This window comes from Protopterus annectens, chromosome 2.part0 (assembly GCF_019279795.1).
Source record: "Protopterus annectens isolate FY-2018-M chromosome 2.part0, PAN1.0, whole genome shotgun sequence".
Taxonomy (NCBI): Eukaryota; Metazoa; Chordata; order Ceratodontiformes; family Protopteridae; genus Protopterus; species Protopterus annectens.
This window is the reverse complement of record NC_056728.1, coordinates 1,160,221,828-1,160,238,935: the sequence shown is the minus strand read 5'-3', so window position 1 is coordinate 1,160,238,935 and position 17,108 is coordinate 1,160,221,828. Positions and strand designations below refer to the sequence as shown.

The window sequence follows — 17,108 nt, the reverse complement described above, 5'->3', positions numbered from 1 at the left end:
TCCTTTAACTAGAACTTGCATCTTGTAGATGGATTGTTATGCTGACTCACTCACAATTATTCAAGTGCTGCTAACAGCACAGGCAGTAGTAATTAAGTATATTAGTCACATCTTCAGATTCTGTTTTTACATTTCCAAGGCTTTACCGGAAAATAGTTTTGAAACCAGAATTTGTGATTAAGTTTTCAAGCAATTAAAACTGATTGCTATAGAATCTCTGCTGTGTACATTGTACTTGTTGGTACATGGTCAGTATCAGTGGGGGCATCCATGGGCCATTCTAACTTGATGACGTTATTTTAGGGAAGATCAAATTGAGTGGAGCATACCTTCATGCTGGAAGGTGTCCTACACTGAAATAGATACTAACTTAGTAAAGGCAGTAGCATAACAAGGGTGAGGGTCGAAGGGCACAGCATATTAGTACAACAGTTGGGAAGAGCAATTCCTGCATTCTTTCTGTACTGGCATTTTTTTAATCATTGTTTTATTGAAAAAATGTCAACAAAAACAAATAGCATTTAAATAACAATAGAAATATATAACAATATATAAAAAAGATCAAACTATTAAGCCGTAAACACCACAAAACAACTATTTGCAAGGGTGCCTACTAAAGATATGATATTTACATACATACATACATATATATATATATATATATATATATATATATATATATATATATATTTGGGTCCCCTACAGATGATCAAAATTCCAAAAGTCCTACTTTCATATGGCTGTTCTCAACGGAGATATACATACAGAGCAGAATGGGAAGATTTCCATTTTCCGCACTGTAGTGCGATCTTGGAGTTGGTATATTTAAATAGGGGGTGTGGGGGGCCGGGGGGTTGCAGGGGGGCTTGTCCCCCCCGCTAACAACATGTTGGTAATTTTTTGTGTTGTGTTCCTGTTTGTAACAGGTGTTCAAAATTCCAAAAGTCAATCAGATGGTCTCAGCCATATGAAAGTTGGCCTTTTGGAATTTTGATCTGTATGGGACCTCTATATATATATATATATATATATATATATATGTAAATGCAAAATGTATTAACAATACTTCCAAAGAAAATCAATCATTATGTGTTTTAACAGTTATTTTAATTTTTCCCAAATATATGTGAAAGTGGGGATGGATATTTCATTTTCATTACACATTTAGGAATAGGAGTATTAAACAAAACCAAAGATTTAATCAAGGTAAAATGGTCTTAAAAGACATTCTTATTATTTGGTCTTAAAAGAGGGACTGTAAGAATACATTAATTTCTTCCCAAAACGTTTTGATTATACCACAATGAAAACACATGTTGCCAGTCAGCTTTAATATCTAACTTGCATCTTCAACAAACTATTCTTGTGTTTGACATTAATTCATTTCTATGTGGTGCATAAAAGGATCTATGCAAAATTCTCCATGAAAATAACTTTCATTTAAGTGACCTAGTAGTCTGTTTTGAAGAAGATAAAATAATATTTTTGTGTAGTTCATTAGGAGGTTCATTATTTATAATATTAAAATAGTTCCAATAGCTTTCTAATTTGAACTCCAGCTCTTTTTTTGATTATTTTGCAACATTTGGACAGAAGACCCTTCCCAGAAATTGTGTGATGTACCAGAAAGGATAAAAAATCAATTAACTTAGGAATTGAGCCCCTTAATCTAGGTTGCATTAAATTAAGTATATTTTCCATAAATTGTCTACAGTTCTGTAAGTGCAACCATATATCTTTTTCCATACATCTTTTTCCAAGTTATATTTGTTAATATAATAAGCAGTATACAGTTTATCTTTGTCCATTATTTAAAACCAGTACATTAACTTGCTTTCCTTAAAAACATTCATAGCCTGTAAATTTAGAGTGGATAAATTATTTTGGTGGGAAACTATTTGAAAAATAAGAAAAAATGCTTTATAGAAAGCATGTCTATAAAAAAAGTTTCTCTGGGAATTTATTAAAGTATAAACATAAAAGGAATTATTTGATTAGTATTGTTTAGAAAATAGTCTCTTAAAAGACAGAACAAGGGGCTATTTTGAATTAAGTGTTAATTAGTAAGTCTAGAACCCAAGAACTGTATATTTAGACTTCTTTGAAACTGAGTAATGATTATTAGTCCAGAATACTATTGTTTTGACAATAGAGGCTAGAGAATATAACTCCAAATCTGGTAAATGTATATCCCCATTCAACCAGCTTCTGTTATGATGGATTAATGCAATTCTGGGCTTATAAGGAAACTACAAAAACTTTAAAATTAAAGATATAATGCCCCAATTGGCATGTACCTCACTAGACACATGCAACAGCTAGAAAGGTCACAAAAGTACCTCACGAAGAGGATCCTAGGCCTTGAACACATGTCCTACATGGACAGACTCAAAAAGACTTCAGCTATTCTCTGTCTCGTATTGTCTACTAAGAGGCAATCGCTGCTTGACTTACAAAGCCTTGTCTGATCCAGCTCTGTTAGAAATGCTACATCTAAAGAAATCCCAATCCCTCTGCACCACACGCTCCAGAGACCTCAACCTCATTACCACAATCAACAGAACATGTTGGAGGGACAGGTTCATAACCCAGAGACTGCCCATGCTCTGGAATAGACTTCCCATACCTGTCAAGCAGAGCACCCCACTGGCCCTCTTCAAGAGAAATCTTGATTTGTGGATGGGAAATAGAAAGTTCACTCCAGGGGTCACTCCAGTGGCTCTACTTGATAGAGGCACTGGGATCTAACGTCGGGCGGCACAATGCCAGGGCACTTCTATGGGCTAGGTTTGTAAAGGCTCCAGGGCCATTAGCCTAGAACACACCTATGAACCTTTAATGCAACTCTTAGAAGGAGGAAGAGATAATTTTGCCCAAAATTGTATATACCATTCAGTTTATACTCTTAATTAGGGAAAGTCTTTCATCTATAGTAAAAGAAATGTTATTCAAATTTATTTATGAGATATTTTATAAAGTTAAATTATTTTCATAATTGATGTCTATGATTGTATTAAAAGAAATAGTTAATCATAAGTAGTTTAATTTCTTGTCTTGGATAACCTTCTCCTTTGTCTTTTAAATTATAATTTATTGGTAAGAGTTTTGTTTTGTTTTCATTCAGTCTAAGACCTGATTTTTTCTGAAAGGTTTCCATTAGGCTAAACAAAACAGAGAGGGAATTGTTACATTAATTTAAGAATTTTTATTGAGTCAGCGGTATATGAGCCTATTTTGACATATGCAAGAGAATTTTTATAAAGATTTACAAGTGGTGGTGCTGCGGTAGCGTTGTCGCCTCACAGTAAGACATTGTCCTGTTCGATTCTCAACTAGAGCGTCTTCTGTGTGGAGACATGTGTGAATGGGCGTACCTTTGTTGAAGGTTGTGCGTCAGGGCCAGCAACTCGGCACATAAAAATCTACTGCCAATCATTAGCGGACCGGAGTTCCGCTGTGGCGACCCCTAACCGGGAAAAGCCAAAAGGCACAACAACAACAACAACATAAAATAAAAGACAGATAATTCCAGTTTACTGAGTCAAAAACTCTGTCGCTGTCCAAACTCACTAATGCTAGCCTTTCATTTAAGATATTTGCATAATCAATTATAGTTAATATTCTTTTAATGTTATCATAATTTCTATTTATTATAAAACCTGTTTGATCATCATTTGTCAGTGAAGGAAGAAACTGTTTTAACCTACTAGCATGGATGACCATACATATTTTTATAATCAATATTGAGCAAAGACATTGGTCTATACAAAGAGCATTTAACAGGATCTTTATCAGATTTTAAGATTGGAGAAATGAGAGGATACTTCCAAGAAGGGGGTACGCTTACTTTAGATAACTTAAAAACTTTAAGTAAAATATCCAGTGTGTCTTTTTGCATAAGGTTGTACAATTCTGGGATGATGATACCATTATCAGGATCTTTATTGAGTTTTAATTTGTTAATTTGTGTCTTTATCAATAAATTTCATCTGTTCATCTGTTAATTTCTTTTGGATGTTTTTTTGTAAGAAATTCTTACTCTGTACTTGTAGATGCATTATTAAATTATTATTATTTAAAGCATTAAAATGAGCTCTAAATTCTGTCAATATATCTTGTAAGTCCGTGACCTTTTTATTAATGGAGTATATTTCATTTATATGATTAATTTTATTAAGTAGCTTCATTCTGTTTGCCAGTTTATACATTAGATTTAGGATTAATAGAGAAATTAACTAGTTTAATCTTTTTATGAGTTAGGATTTCCAGATATTTGTCATTTAATTTATCTGTTTCGTTTCGCCTGTATTTGTTTCCTGAGATTCTAGGGATGCTCTAGGGACCTAAACCTTGTCACCACAATAAACAGAATATGCTGGAGGGATGGATTCCTGTCTCAGAGACTTCCCATACTCTCGAACAAACTTACCTATCTATATCAAACAAAGCTCCTCATTAGCACTTTTCAAGAAAAATCTTGATGATTGGATGGGAGATAGGAAATTCACCCCGTGGATCACTTCTGTTGCTCAGCTTGACAGGGGCATAGGAAAATAATGTTCTTGGGTGGCAAAAGCCAGAGTACCATTTGGCTAGGCTTATATAGGCCCTAGGGCCAATATCCTAGTACCTACCTTTGAACCTCATTTTAATTTGTCTGTTTTCCCTTGCAAATCTAACAAATCTTTATTCCATTGTTTCTTCTTTTGAGCAAACATTTTAGTAATCTTGCTATATATATATATATATATATATATATATATATATATATATATATATATATATATATATATATATATATATATATATATATATATGCTTTTAGGGAATCCCAAAGAAATATTTTTTAAATATCCATAGCGTAATTGATTTCTTAAAAAAAATCCTTAAAATTAGTGATATAAGCAGGCGTACGTTTTATAGATAAGATATTATTACTAGTTAGAAATATTTCAAAAGTTAAGGCATTATGGTCATAAACTGGGTAGGAAACTACTTTAACTTTGTCTAGTCTATTTATTAGATTATTAGATATTTAGACTATTTCTTCTGGCCTGAATACTATGTCTATGCGAATAATGAGTAAATAATAAAGAACCTGTACCTGAAAAGTCATGTATGTCTTTAAGATGCTCAAGATCTATAAATTTAATTAGTTCCTTAGCTAATGCAGTTATTTTCCTTTTCTTGGTAGCAGTAGATTCCTTTTCTTTTAGAATGCAATTAAAGTCGCCTGCCATAACGATACTTCCTTTTGAAACTTGAATAATCTGCTTTAAAATTTGTCTTAACAGCCCAAACCCCTATTACAGGCATCCAATATAGGTTAATGACAATATATCATTTTCTGTTAATTTCAGTGGTGACAGAGCAAAAGGTTCCATTTTCATCCTTATAGGTACTAATTACCTTAGGAGTAGGCAAAAATGTTTCTCCATAAAATAGCAACTCCCATTTTTTTTCAGAGTATAATGAGAACTAACTAAAACAGAGTATGAATTGGTGTTGTCTGTATCAACTTGTAGCAAGTGTGTCTCTTGAAATAATATCGATGAGTTAAATCATTTTAAATATTTGTTATGTGGACCACTGATGTTTAAGGAAATGCATTTAACATAAGATATATGAAATATGTCATAGGACTACATAAGTTGGCTTCATAAGTCATATTGTGCATAAATATGAAAATCGCTATCCAGTATAACAGCAAAATATATAAAGGAGATAAGGCTTTGTAATAAATACTCTGAACATGGTATATAAAAAAGATATAGTAGACATCCCCAAAAAGATGTACAAGTACTACTGACATCAAAGAAAATATTGCAAAGCCATCCAGACATGACATGGACTCTGAAACTTCCTGTTTGTACAGAACCACTGTGCAGACAAATCCCTCTTAACAAGGAAAAGAGAAAAATGAGAGGGCATACTCTCTACTATATTCAAAACAGACAAAAAATTCCTTTATAAAAAATAAAATAAAATATTGAATAATTGACATCTCTCTCACATAATGCCGGTACAGAAAGGCACTTCAGAGCTTCCTGTATTGAAACTGCTTTTTTGTTGCTTATCAATAGAAGAGAAGTGGTGTAGAGTGTGGATCTGACTGCAAATACAACAAGGCAACAAGGTGTTGTTTTTTCCTCTTCAGTGAAAGAGCTGGAAGGTGCATCATAAAGTGAAATGATCGGCTTAAATCATTGAAGTGCTTTGTCTTTTTTTTTCTTTTTCTTCTTCCTCAGTGGAAGAGTCGCTGTGGTGGTTGATCTGACTGTAATAAGCCAATCGTTACAATGTAACAGTTGGCTTAATACAGTACTGTTTATTTTTTCTCTTCTCTTATGAAGAGCTGAGGGGGTGGAGCTCTTGATCGGGCACCAGCACTATGCAATAGACGGACCATCATACAGCTCTGAAGAAAGGGTTTAGGTATGTAAAATGGGCAAGCAGCACTGACCAGTCAGATTGTCTGTGCATGACATTAAAAAGTTGAAATTGTAGACAACATAAGTATTCAAAAAAAAAAAAAAAAACTGACTAGTGTATCAGTTGGGGGAAAAAAGTCAAACTCCAGCAATGCCCATTCCAATTCAGATGCATTGCTATATATACCAAATAATATTTAAAAAGATATAAAACAGAAATCAGGGTTGTGACACAAACTGAACATAATTTACAGTAATGAAACACTAAAAACTCAGTTTTATTACTTGTCCAGGAGCAGTAAATACCAGCAGATGTCCTAACTGAAATCACTGTTGCAGTATTCCTGACTTATGGGTTGTCACCACTGTCATCCAAACGGGGTACAAAAGCTTACCTTCCTTAGGTCATATGTCTGATGCTTTCTACCTTAGACTGTCTTACTGCAAGCCTGAATGCAGGTCGTGCATCTGTCGGACTGATCCCCAGATTGTAATTGATACTGTTGTTTTACTCAATCATTTGCTTGGATAAGTGGGGAATCTTCCTTTCCTTTTTTGCTACATTATTTTTAAAGCTAGTTAGATGTCGGCTAGGAGGGGTAAGTGTGAGTGCACTAGGTAGATTCTGTAGACATACTTGCACACTAATTGCTTCTCCTTTCTAGGCCCAGAGCACGATTATAAGGCCTGTTCCACTTCAATCATTTGTTCCCAAAATCTTAGGTCAGGGCTTTCCTCTCTCAACACCTTTCTTAAATGCCTGGCCCAGTCCAAGATGGCAGAATCTGCATCCCCCAGACATCCCTCTACCACCAAAGATAAAGCTTAAGAGGCCCAGACAGATACAAAGTGTAATGTTTCTAATTTTGAGCTTACAAAACCCACTGTACATCAGGTTACTTCTCAGTTGCACACTACCATGACCCTGTCAAATAGCGTGAGACTTTGCAGACTGTGGATACTTTAGATGACCAGTAACTTATCATTTCTGAGTGCCCTCACAGCATTCTTAAATATTAATTATGTAGGAAATCCCAGGTACGTTAATAGAGGTACGTCAGGGTTCCAAACCTGTGCGTCTCATCCAGGTGGACATCACATCGAAAGAAAAAAAAAGATTAGGCACATAGCCTGCCTCACAGCAGCTAGGGAAAAGGAGTAGTTTGATTTCTCCTAGGGCTTGGTTAAAACTGTCGTGGCTCTGAAACCTCCTTCATGTCTCTGCAGCCACAAGCTCCACCTGAAAATCCAACCATTGAACCCTCTTTTGAGGAAGAACAGGATTATGATTGACTACTTTTTAGATTATTCCTCCCAGTTAAACTCACCTACACAAATCTCTTCAGATGAAGAGGATTCCTTTTCTCCAGATTCTCTTATTGAAGAAGCTTCCTGTGGAGGAAAGTATCCAAAATATGATGAAGCATTTTGAATGGTGATCCAAACAAATTTCTGACATACAGAAGAGGTACTACAGCCTCTTGAAAATGGGTACCTCTTCCCCTTCCCAAGTCCTATGTGTACTTGAGGCTTTCCAGGGTGGCTTCCAGTTCACCTTTTCGGCACCTGTCTCTCAATGACCAGCTCCAAAAAGATCAGACAGGCTTTATAAGCTACATGATGACCTTAAATACTTGTATAAGAATCCTGTGGCTGACCCTTCTGCAGTGTCTTTCTTTGGACAAACCCTGTAAGCTCCTGCCCAGTGCTAATGCTCTAACTACAGACATGGAATAGTAGGGCTTATGGGTAGGTGGGGAAAGAAGGCAAAAGACCTCTTCTACCCTAGCTTTTAAAGCAATTAAATATCAGATATAAAAGACTAAACATTTGATTTCTGTATTTCAGTGCTTGAATAAGGTTATGATATACACTCATACTGTAGAATAAAACAACAAATGCAGAATTTACTTTCCCAGGCCACTCAAATAACCAGACACAACATTAAGTGTAGTTTTGATGCTGAGGGTGCCTCTTTTAGGGCTGCAGCTAATGGGTCTGTTATTCACATATATGCATGACTACATAGCCAGAGTATTCTTGAGGACTTTATATCAAAAGTTTGACTCCTCCCTTGGACAAAGATCTTTTGTTAGGTCCTGAGGCTGCCAGCCTCTTCAAAACTTTCCAAGTGCAAAGTAAGACTGTGAAAAACTGCAGGAAGATTCTACTTTCCTCATTTCCTAGATACCATACGAACCACCCATCTAAATCTACATGCTCCCTCAGAAGGGATCCTGGGATAACTAAAAAAAAAAAAAACAGAAAAACTCCCAGGAAAAGGTACTCTGGCAAACCTCATAGGGAATCTCCATCTGGGAGGGCCTCCCTTTAAAAATAAAAATCTATGACTACCTTCACAACACCCTGTCCCTTGCTTTCAGTCCCCTCTTTTCAAAATACTAGCACTCTCCCTAGTCTTCTGGGAAACAATTACCACAGACAAGTGGGTCCTGTCCATCATTAAGGATCGTTATGTCACATCCTGGGAAAATATTCCTCCCCTGAAAGGCATGCCACATCCTCCTCACAACCAGCTGTCTTTACTTGCTCCCATTATTCAAGACCTCCTGAATCGGGGCACCATTGAAAAAGTCCCAGAAGACTTTATGGGGCAGGGCTTCTACTCCAAAATCTTTCTAGTGCCAAGAAAAGGACAGTCAAAGCCTTCTGTTCTCCCTCAGGCTTTTCTAGTGTCCCAGGACCTGAAGGATGCCTACCTGCAGATACCTGTTGGTTCGTCTTGCAGCCAATTTCACAGGTTGTTTTCTGGCTCATCACAATTTCAATTTACTACTTTGCCTTTTGGTCTTTCCACAGCACTAAGGGTGTTCACAATGTGTGTAGCACTAGGGGTGGCATTCTGCTGCACCCAAGGATTTCAAATATTTTTTTTTACCTCAATGACCTGCTACTCCAGGCTCTTTCCCCAAACATCCTTCTCCAACATCTAGACTTCATTCTCCAACTCCTGACAGATCTGGGATTCACAATCAACTACAAAAGAAAATCCCACATGGTTCCTATACAGGACCTGGTTTTCATGGATTGCAGACTAGACACAAAGAAAATGAAGGATTTCTGCCCTCAGAAGGAAGTTCAGAGCCTGTTAAAATTCTTAGATCTCTCTTCTGTAACACGTTATACAACAAGGGAGATCCTAAGAACTTTAGGTTTCATTCCAGCCACCATTCCATTGCTTCCCCAAGCCAGATTTTACATGGGGAAAATAAAATGCTACCTGAGATCTGCGTGGTCTCAGCACTCACTTTCCTAGGGCACCTTGATCCCTCTCCTACTTTGCCTCAGAAAGGAGCTGTTTTGGTGGAAGAAGCAAGTCCGTTTCAACCCAGGGCTTCCCTCCTCACCTCCTCCTCATCTTCTGGGAGTTCACACACATGGTCTGGAAGAGGTATGGGAGCATGGACAGGATCAAACCAGGTACAAGGCAAATGGCAACCACCATTTCTGAAGGAGCATATCAATTTGAAGGAAGTGAGGACTCTTCTACAAGCATTACAGAACTTCTCTTATCTATGGAAACCGTGACCACTCCTAGTGTACATGGACAACACCACTGTCATATGGTACATAAATGAACAGGGAGGCAAAAGATTTGCAAGTTATCAGAGGAGGCATGGAACTTAGCCACCCAGATGGATATTACAGTCATGGCCGCATACATTCCCCTCGCAGGATATTGTGCTGGCTGACTCCCTAATCTGGCTCCCTCAGGGGCTTTTCACAAAGGTGAGGATGCCAAGTTTATCTTGGAAGCTGCTACTTGGTCCTCTGTGCACACCCACACCAAACACTACAAAATTGATGCTTTCTCAAAGTCCAGGTCTGCTTTTGCAAGGTCTGTCCTGTCTGGACTGCTAAACAGATCATCTACTCATTAACCAACCACCCTTCTGTTTTCTTCCTTCAGCACTGGGAATCACCCATCTGTTTTGAATACTGTAACAGTGATTTCAGTCAGGACATGGTACCATAACAGTAGATGTCCCACTGATCACCATTGCTGTATTGCTTTCCAGCATCCTTCCCCTCTACTCCTACTCCAGCTTCCATCTCCCCTTCTGTACGGGTGTTTACTTACGTATTCAAGCTACAGCCCTCATAGCTGACCAGTCCCCCCTGTTTCAGTAGTCTTTAGGCTACTGGCTTGGAGATAGTCTGAGGTTACACACTCATACATCCATATGTGTACATGAGTTGAGGTCATGCATTGGACGTCTGACCTTGGGAAAGCAGAGCTTTGGTACCCTGGCCGGATGTTAGCAGTGACAACCCATATGTTAAAAATACCGCAGCTGTGATCAGTAGGACATCTACTGTTATGGTAAGTTCTTAACACAGCTGTACTTTTCCCACAGCAACAAAAAACAAAACATAAGCCACTGTTAGTCAAATTATGCATGCATGCATACTCACACACACAAAGCAGAAGGCCTCTTCTATACATTGTTTGACCTGTTTATTGCCCAAAACTAAAACATTGCAAAGTACAAATACATACTAAACAGCAATAAAATCCACCATAGAAATCCAATTAAAGACAACAATCATACCATCAGCTAAATAACAAAAATGAAATGGGAGGGGTAAGCATTACTTAAGTGACTACCCTGAATGTCTTGTACCAAATTGTGTGATTTATGTTGTAACCCTGAGCAACAGTCAGTTGGTTTAAATGGTCAGAGGTGCTACTTCACATTAAAATACATTACAAAACATGGAATTATCCTAAAACTACCGAGAGTAAAATTCAGACCTCAGAAAAATAAAGATGCCCATTTTAAACAGTAAGATATTTGGGCAGTGTGCTTGATTTAGATACTTCCACATACCCAGTGTTTTTCTTTTAGGCCTGTACTTCACAAAATGATCCCTGGGTGCACAGTAATATCTGTACCAGGCACACCACCTCATACCTTACTGCATAGATGTATGCTTTGATTTTGAAGGATCAGAATGTGATGGTTTTAAAATCACTTTCATGGTCATAAGTTATGGAAGCACATATGCCATTGATTGCCTTTTTTTTTTTTTTTTTTTGCAGGCAGCCCCCCTTCATCCTCCATACCCTCAGACTTATGTAGGCCAACTCCACAGTTGTACACTGTAGGATAAATGAGAAACTGCCTAGAGCAGTGAACTGGGGTCTTGATAGATTACAGTTTTCACTCCAACAAGAGTGAGAAAGTTATTTGTGAGGAACTGCAGGCTGAGGAAACAAGAAGCAGCCTTTTTGTCATTTGTAAACATATAAACAGCTTCACTGATGAGTGTAGGCTTAGGACTATTCTGGGTTAGTTTAGTTCAGATTTTTACCTATCAGCAATGCTCCAAGGACTGATTACAGATGCTGAACAGTCTGCTGTTACCAAGATGTCAGTTGTCGAACAGCTAAGCTGCATGCAGCTGCCATCCCCGAATTTTGTCCCACTGATTTGGTAGTGACCTTGTAGATGGTGAGGAGCTACATGACCGTAACTAAGGAGCATCGTACACATAGAATGATATTTTCCATAAAATGTGAGCAAACTGCTTTGCTAAACCTCCAGAAGACACAATGTACAGATTTTTCAGTATGGTGTTGGTATGCTGGTTTAAGGAGGCGTATTACAGCTTCCTATATAGATCATTACTCATTTAACTTCACATATAATATAATTGCTTGAATGTGCATGGGCACTTCTGTTGTACTGTTTTCTTTTGCACATTTCAGAAGTGTTGGATACAAAGGTATGTGCAGCTACCACTGGGTTTGTTAGATGTTTGCCACATATGGGTTAGATTTTAAACCTGGAAGCAGTAAAATGAGCTTTGGGGGCAGCACTTAATAAATTGGTAGTAGGTAACCTGAAACTGTTACAGGGATGCAAGTTTATTGTGCTGATTTTGTTGCTTATATGCATTCCAGAAACTGTCATAGGTTAAAAAAGAGCTTGGCTTTCAGATAAACCTTTAAATATAGTCAAGAATATGTTGCTGTTGTGAGTTATTGTCCTTTTTCTAAGATTTGGACAACCAAAGATGTTGTCTGTGCATCATACTCTTAATTATAACACTGTTCTTATTCCTGAGCATTTTATTAAATAAAAGACATTTCTGAAACATTTCCAGAAACATATACAGAAGCATATATCAGAACCTGTAAGTAGATGCACTTGTTAGCAGAAAACTGACCCTCCTAAGTTAAGATCTCGTTTCTGTTTCAGCTTTCAGTTATTGCTGTTGGGATCAACCTGTACAGAACATCGATTGTGGACAGTTCATTAGTGCCTTTACTGGAGAAGCAAGACTCGTTCCCTAACTTTGAGCCCCTGGCATATTGGCAGATTCAGTTCAACAATATGGCAGCTGCCATTGTGTTTTTTGCGTGGATAAAGGTAAATGAGCCATTTCATTCTTCTTAACTGAGTAGTGAGCTAAACAGGAGGTGAAACCTCTGCTTTCCTCTAACCACCCATGCTTAGAGGAATGTGATTACTTAATACATATCTTACCCCCAGTTGTGTCATGTGACACTAGCCCACATGCTTACCTCATTGTTTGTAAGGTCAGGGTTTTCAGGTAGTTTCTGGTTTTGTTTTGTAACTCAGTCAGTTAAACATTTATAAACTTGTAGTAGAGCATTTATTCCAGATAGTTGCTCTGACAAAATGCTTTAACATACTGGAATGTCTGAGTTGTGTTGTTGAAGCTGTCACAGTTTCCAACTGGTGACAGCAACAGAAAATATTTCCCTCATTGCACAGTCACTAATGTAGTTTCTGTTTAGTGCTCTATCAGAAAAAAAATGCTTCATTTATTTATTGTATATTTTCACGATTGGGAAGCCCCACTGAATCAGGTACCCCCTTTCAGAAATAACTCAATGTGCATGCTGTACAGAAAAAAACAAAACGTAAGATACACACATGCTTTTACTAGTGTTTATCTGGTTTCCAGTACTTGTTAGCTGATGTTTACAGTGGTTACAGTATTAGAAGACAGGCTGCCTTGTTTAGAGAAAAACAAGTTTCAGTGATCAATCCGATAGGTTTGGCCTAGGTGGGTAGATTGTGGTGGGAGGGGGCGTGAAAGATGATGTAAGATGGGTCTAGGTCAGTGTATAGAGGCTGAGGATTATCGGGGAAAAAAAGTGCAGAGTGAAGAGGTTCAAGTTCTTAGTGAGGACAATGGAGAGGAAACTGTTAGAAGAGGAGGGAGAAAGTGAAAATAAGGTGGTGTACTTTATAGGGGGCTCCAGAAGGTTGGGTGAATGTGGGCAATACTAGTAGCTTCATTTATGTTTAGGATTATGTAGTCTGGTTCAGAATGCTTGGAAGCATTTGGCTGAACTGAAATTCAGCAGCTAACTTGCTCTAGTTTTAAGGGTTGGACACCCTTAAGATTGTTTCTCTTATTCTGTATGAGTTTTAGGATTTCCTGAAGATGGTATTTTGAAGGACTGGATCTCTGCTTTGAGTTACTAAATAGGGAGTGCTGCACATAGGTAGACTCATTAAGATAACGAGTTTTAAAGGCCATCTGAAGGCAATGACCGAGGAATCTGTGAACCTACGGCAACATGGTGGTGTTTTCCTATGTCTACTGCTTGTTTAGGAAAGAAGTAACATGGCGCCAGATTTCGGTTTGTTTTTGCCAGTCTTGATATTGGTGTGAGCCACAGACGTTGAATAAATAATGTTTAGCAAAGGTTAAATCCTTAGTATATGTAGGTGTGTAGTGCTTGATTTGTATGAAACAGACCTCTCCAGGTACACACTACAGGAGAAAACTATGCATGATGCAGTATATATTGTTTAACTTGTAATACTCACCTCTGCATCAGGAGACACTCATACAGTAGGACACCTATCTCATCATAGAAGGAAACTAGATATAACACAGAACACCTGCCATCTGAATACCCCAGTCTTAGACTCTTGCACTATGTCCTCTCAGTAAAATACATGTAGACAAATGTTATGTTCCTACCTACTTGTATACATGACAATGAATGTGACACATTCCATCTTTCCTCCCATGTGATAAATGTTGAATTTTCTGATACAAAGCATGGTTTGACCATGTACTTTCCAGCACTGCCTAATATTTATGTTGAATGTATCTTGCTTGATCCGTGAGCCACCACAACCACTGTAAGCTCATCAGGGTCCATACATGTGGCCTAGACATTGCCACTTCACCTACACTGCTACGTACTGCATCTGTAGCTGTTTGATGGGGATGGTTGTTTAGCTAGCACTTGATGCGGTGGATTTGTGAATGTATGGTGTTATACTGGAATTAGGCCATCTTATGTGGGTTCCACAGATGTATCATAAGGCAGGGCTCGGGCCAGTGTCCAGTGACACCTTCCAGACAGTATGAACATGTTTGTGTGGGGGTTACTACATGTGCACATGCCAGATATGTAGCCACATAGATTCATATTGGCCATAGAGCCACAGTTATCCACTAGATGGCGGTGTGAAGCTTCAGTATTTAGGAAGCAGCAGTACAGGTGAAATGTGTGCCAGATGTGTGAATCATGTAAACTGCCTGGATGCTATGAGGATACAATGGTTATGATTCAACCGGTGTTGTACACACCATTGCAGTTCACAGACAGTTCACAGAGTGGAATCCTTCTTGTCCACATCTTTATGATGTTCAGCCAAATGGGATAATTCTGCTACGTGTTTAAAGCCTTTGGCACCCAGTATGTCAAGGAGGAGTGCAGTGTCAACATTTGTGGTGTTAGCCCTCTGGTGGTATAGGAAATTCTACATAATCTTCCACATGTGCAAATATGTAAAGAAACTTACTGAGTATTCTGGATGTGGAACCTGTGAAGTACCTGTGTCCCCAGTTGATCTCCGAAAGGTCCCTGTAGCCAGTATGGAAGGATTTTTACCTTCATCGCTGTAAGTCTGAGAAGGCAACTCATTCCTGTTGATTACATGGGTATACACATTACACTACATGTCAACAAAGACCTGTACAATGTTCAGAGTACAGAGTCATCTTTAATTCCTTGATCAGCAATACTGTGTTAAGTCAATTGCTGATGGTACTGTTTATGTTAGTGTCAGTCTGTACTACAGGAGTATTAGTGGAAACCAACAGTGCTAAGGATTAGAGTATACTACCACACAACAGCTGCTGCCAAATAGTTTTTTTTTTTTGTTGTATAGAGTTATTTGCAGCATGTTTTCTCTTTTTACACTTGGGTGCACACAGCTGCTCAATTTCCTCTGTAGAAGTCTATAAATCATGACTATGTTCACAACTTGTCTTCATTCTGATAAGGTTAAGGACTCGTTTTCTGAACCTCTTTCTTATGCTTGTCATTTTGTGTCCATTTGCGTTAAACATTTGGGCTCAGTGCTTAGAAGCTCAACATGGGATGATGAATTATAATAGCCTGAATGGCACAAGTATGTGCTGCATACCATGTGACTTGTCTGTGAGCCCTGGTCTCAGGTTTTCCCTGTACCTTCCTAATATCCATTTTTCAATGGTCCCAAATTCCTCATCCTCCCAATATTGCTTCTGTGTAACTTGATTCAGACAACTGACTTTAACAGTCTATACTCAGCCATTGAAAGTGGCCTGACTGATCTATGACCACTATGCTGACTTGTTGCACTAGGACTTGTGGTCCCATCTGACATGGATGGAATGCAACTGCAGAACTGTAACCTTAGTGAGGTCCACATATGGGGTCCTACCAGTGGAGGAAGAGAGCTACTGTCACAGCAAGTATTTATGGGGCATGGTACATGTCCAGAAACAGGTGAAAACTATGTATCCAAAAATGGCCCTTTTATGCAACCCGCTCGTGGCCCTTTTATGCAACCCGCTCAAGTACAAACCCTTCCCACAACCTTGGACAACAGTGATAATGAGTGTGGTGCTGGTGGTACTGCCAGTCCTCCTCATGGATGTAGACAAGAAAGCACTGTGTGTCATCAGGTCACAAGAAACCAATCATTACTCTGCCCCCAGCTTCCATGTCCATACAGATGCTACTTAATATACCATTGAGGTCCTTTTTGGATGGCGGTTGTACCAAATTGTCCCTGGATGATACTGTGGCATGTCTGCTGATTGATCCCAAGCGCAGCCCACGTATTAGTGGCAACCTGTGACACATGGCATAGTTGAACACCCCTGCCAGACTGTGAAATGTTTGGTGTACCTACTTTAGACACATCTACTGTCAGAACTGAAAAGGGAGCGTAGGAGCCATGGGGAATTCCTACCTGTCTGGGGATGGTGAGTATTCATGCTGTAAGCCTCGTGTTTGTGTGTGGGTGAGCCATTTATTCATTGTGTATTGAGGGTTGATGCACACCCTGGATGGAGGCAGGCAATGTCATTGTGTTATCAGACTGTGAGTCAGATTTCTGAGTCTTGTCACCGTCATCATCAGCTACAGTAGGTGCCAACATTAATGTAGTGTTATGCTAGCCTTTACAAGTATCACCTTAGCAATATTCTACCCTGTGAATACACCACAAAAGATATGCAGTAGTATGGATACCTCTGCCTAAACTGCAGCCCATAATGAGGGTGCCCATCATGCCAAAGGTATTATACAAACTAAGCCTTCTGCTGCTACCATCCTGAAGTAGCTGGATAATAAATATACCTAAAACATAGCCAGCAGTTCTT

General features: G+C 38.5%; 1 protein-coding gene across 2 annotated transcripts in view; it reads left to right on the top strand.

Moving 5' to 3' along the window:
* Window positions 1-17,108, top strand: part of PKD2 (polycystin 2, transient receptor potential cation channel) — a 922,997-nt gene that overhangs the window by 721,148 nt on the left and 184,741 nt on the right. For both annotated transcript variants that reach the window (XM_044061361.1, XM_044061360.1), the window contains exon 7: window positions 12,659-12,829. In XM_044061361.1, coding sequence (XP_043917296.1) covers window positions 12,659-12,829 — 171 coding nt within the window. The remainder of the gene's footprint in view (window positions 1-12,658; window positions 12,830-17,108) is intronic.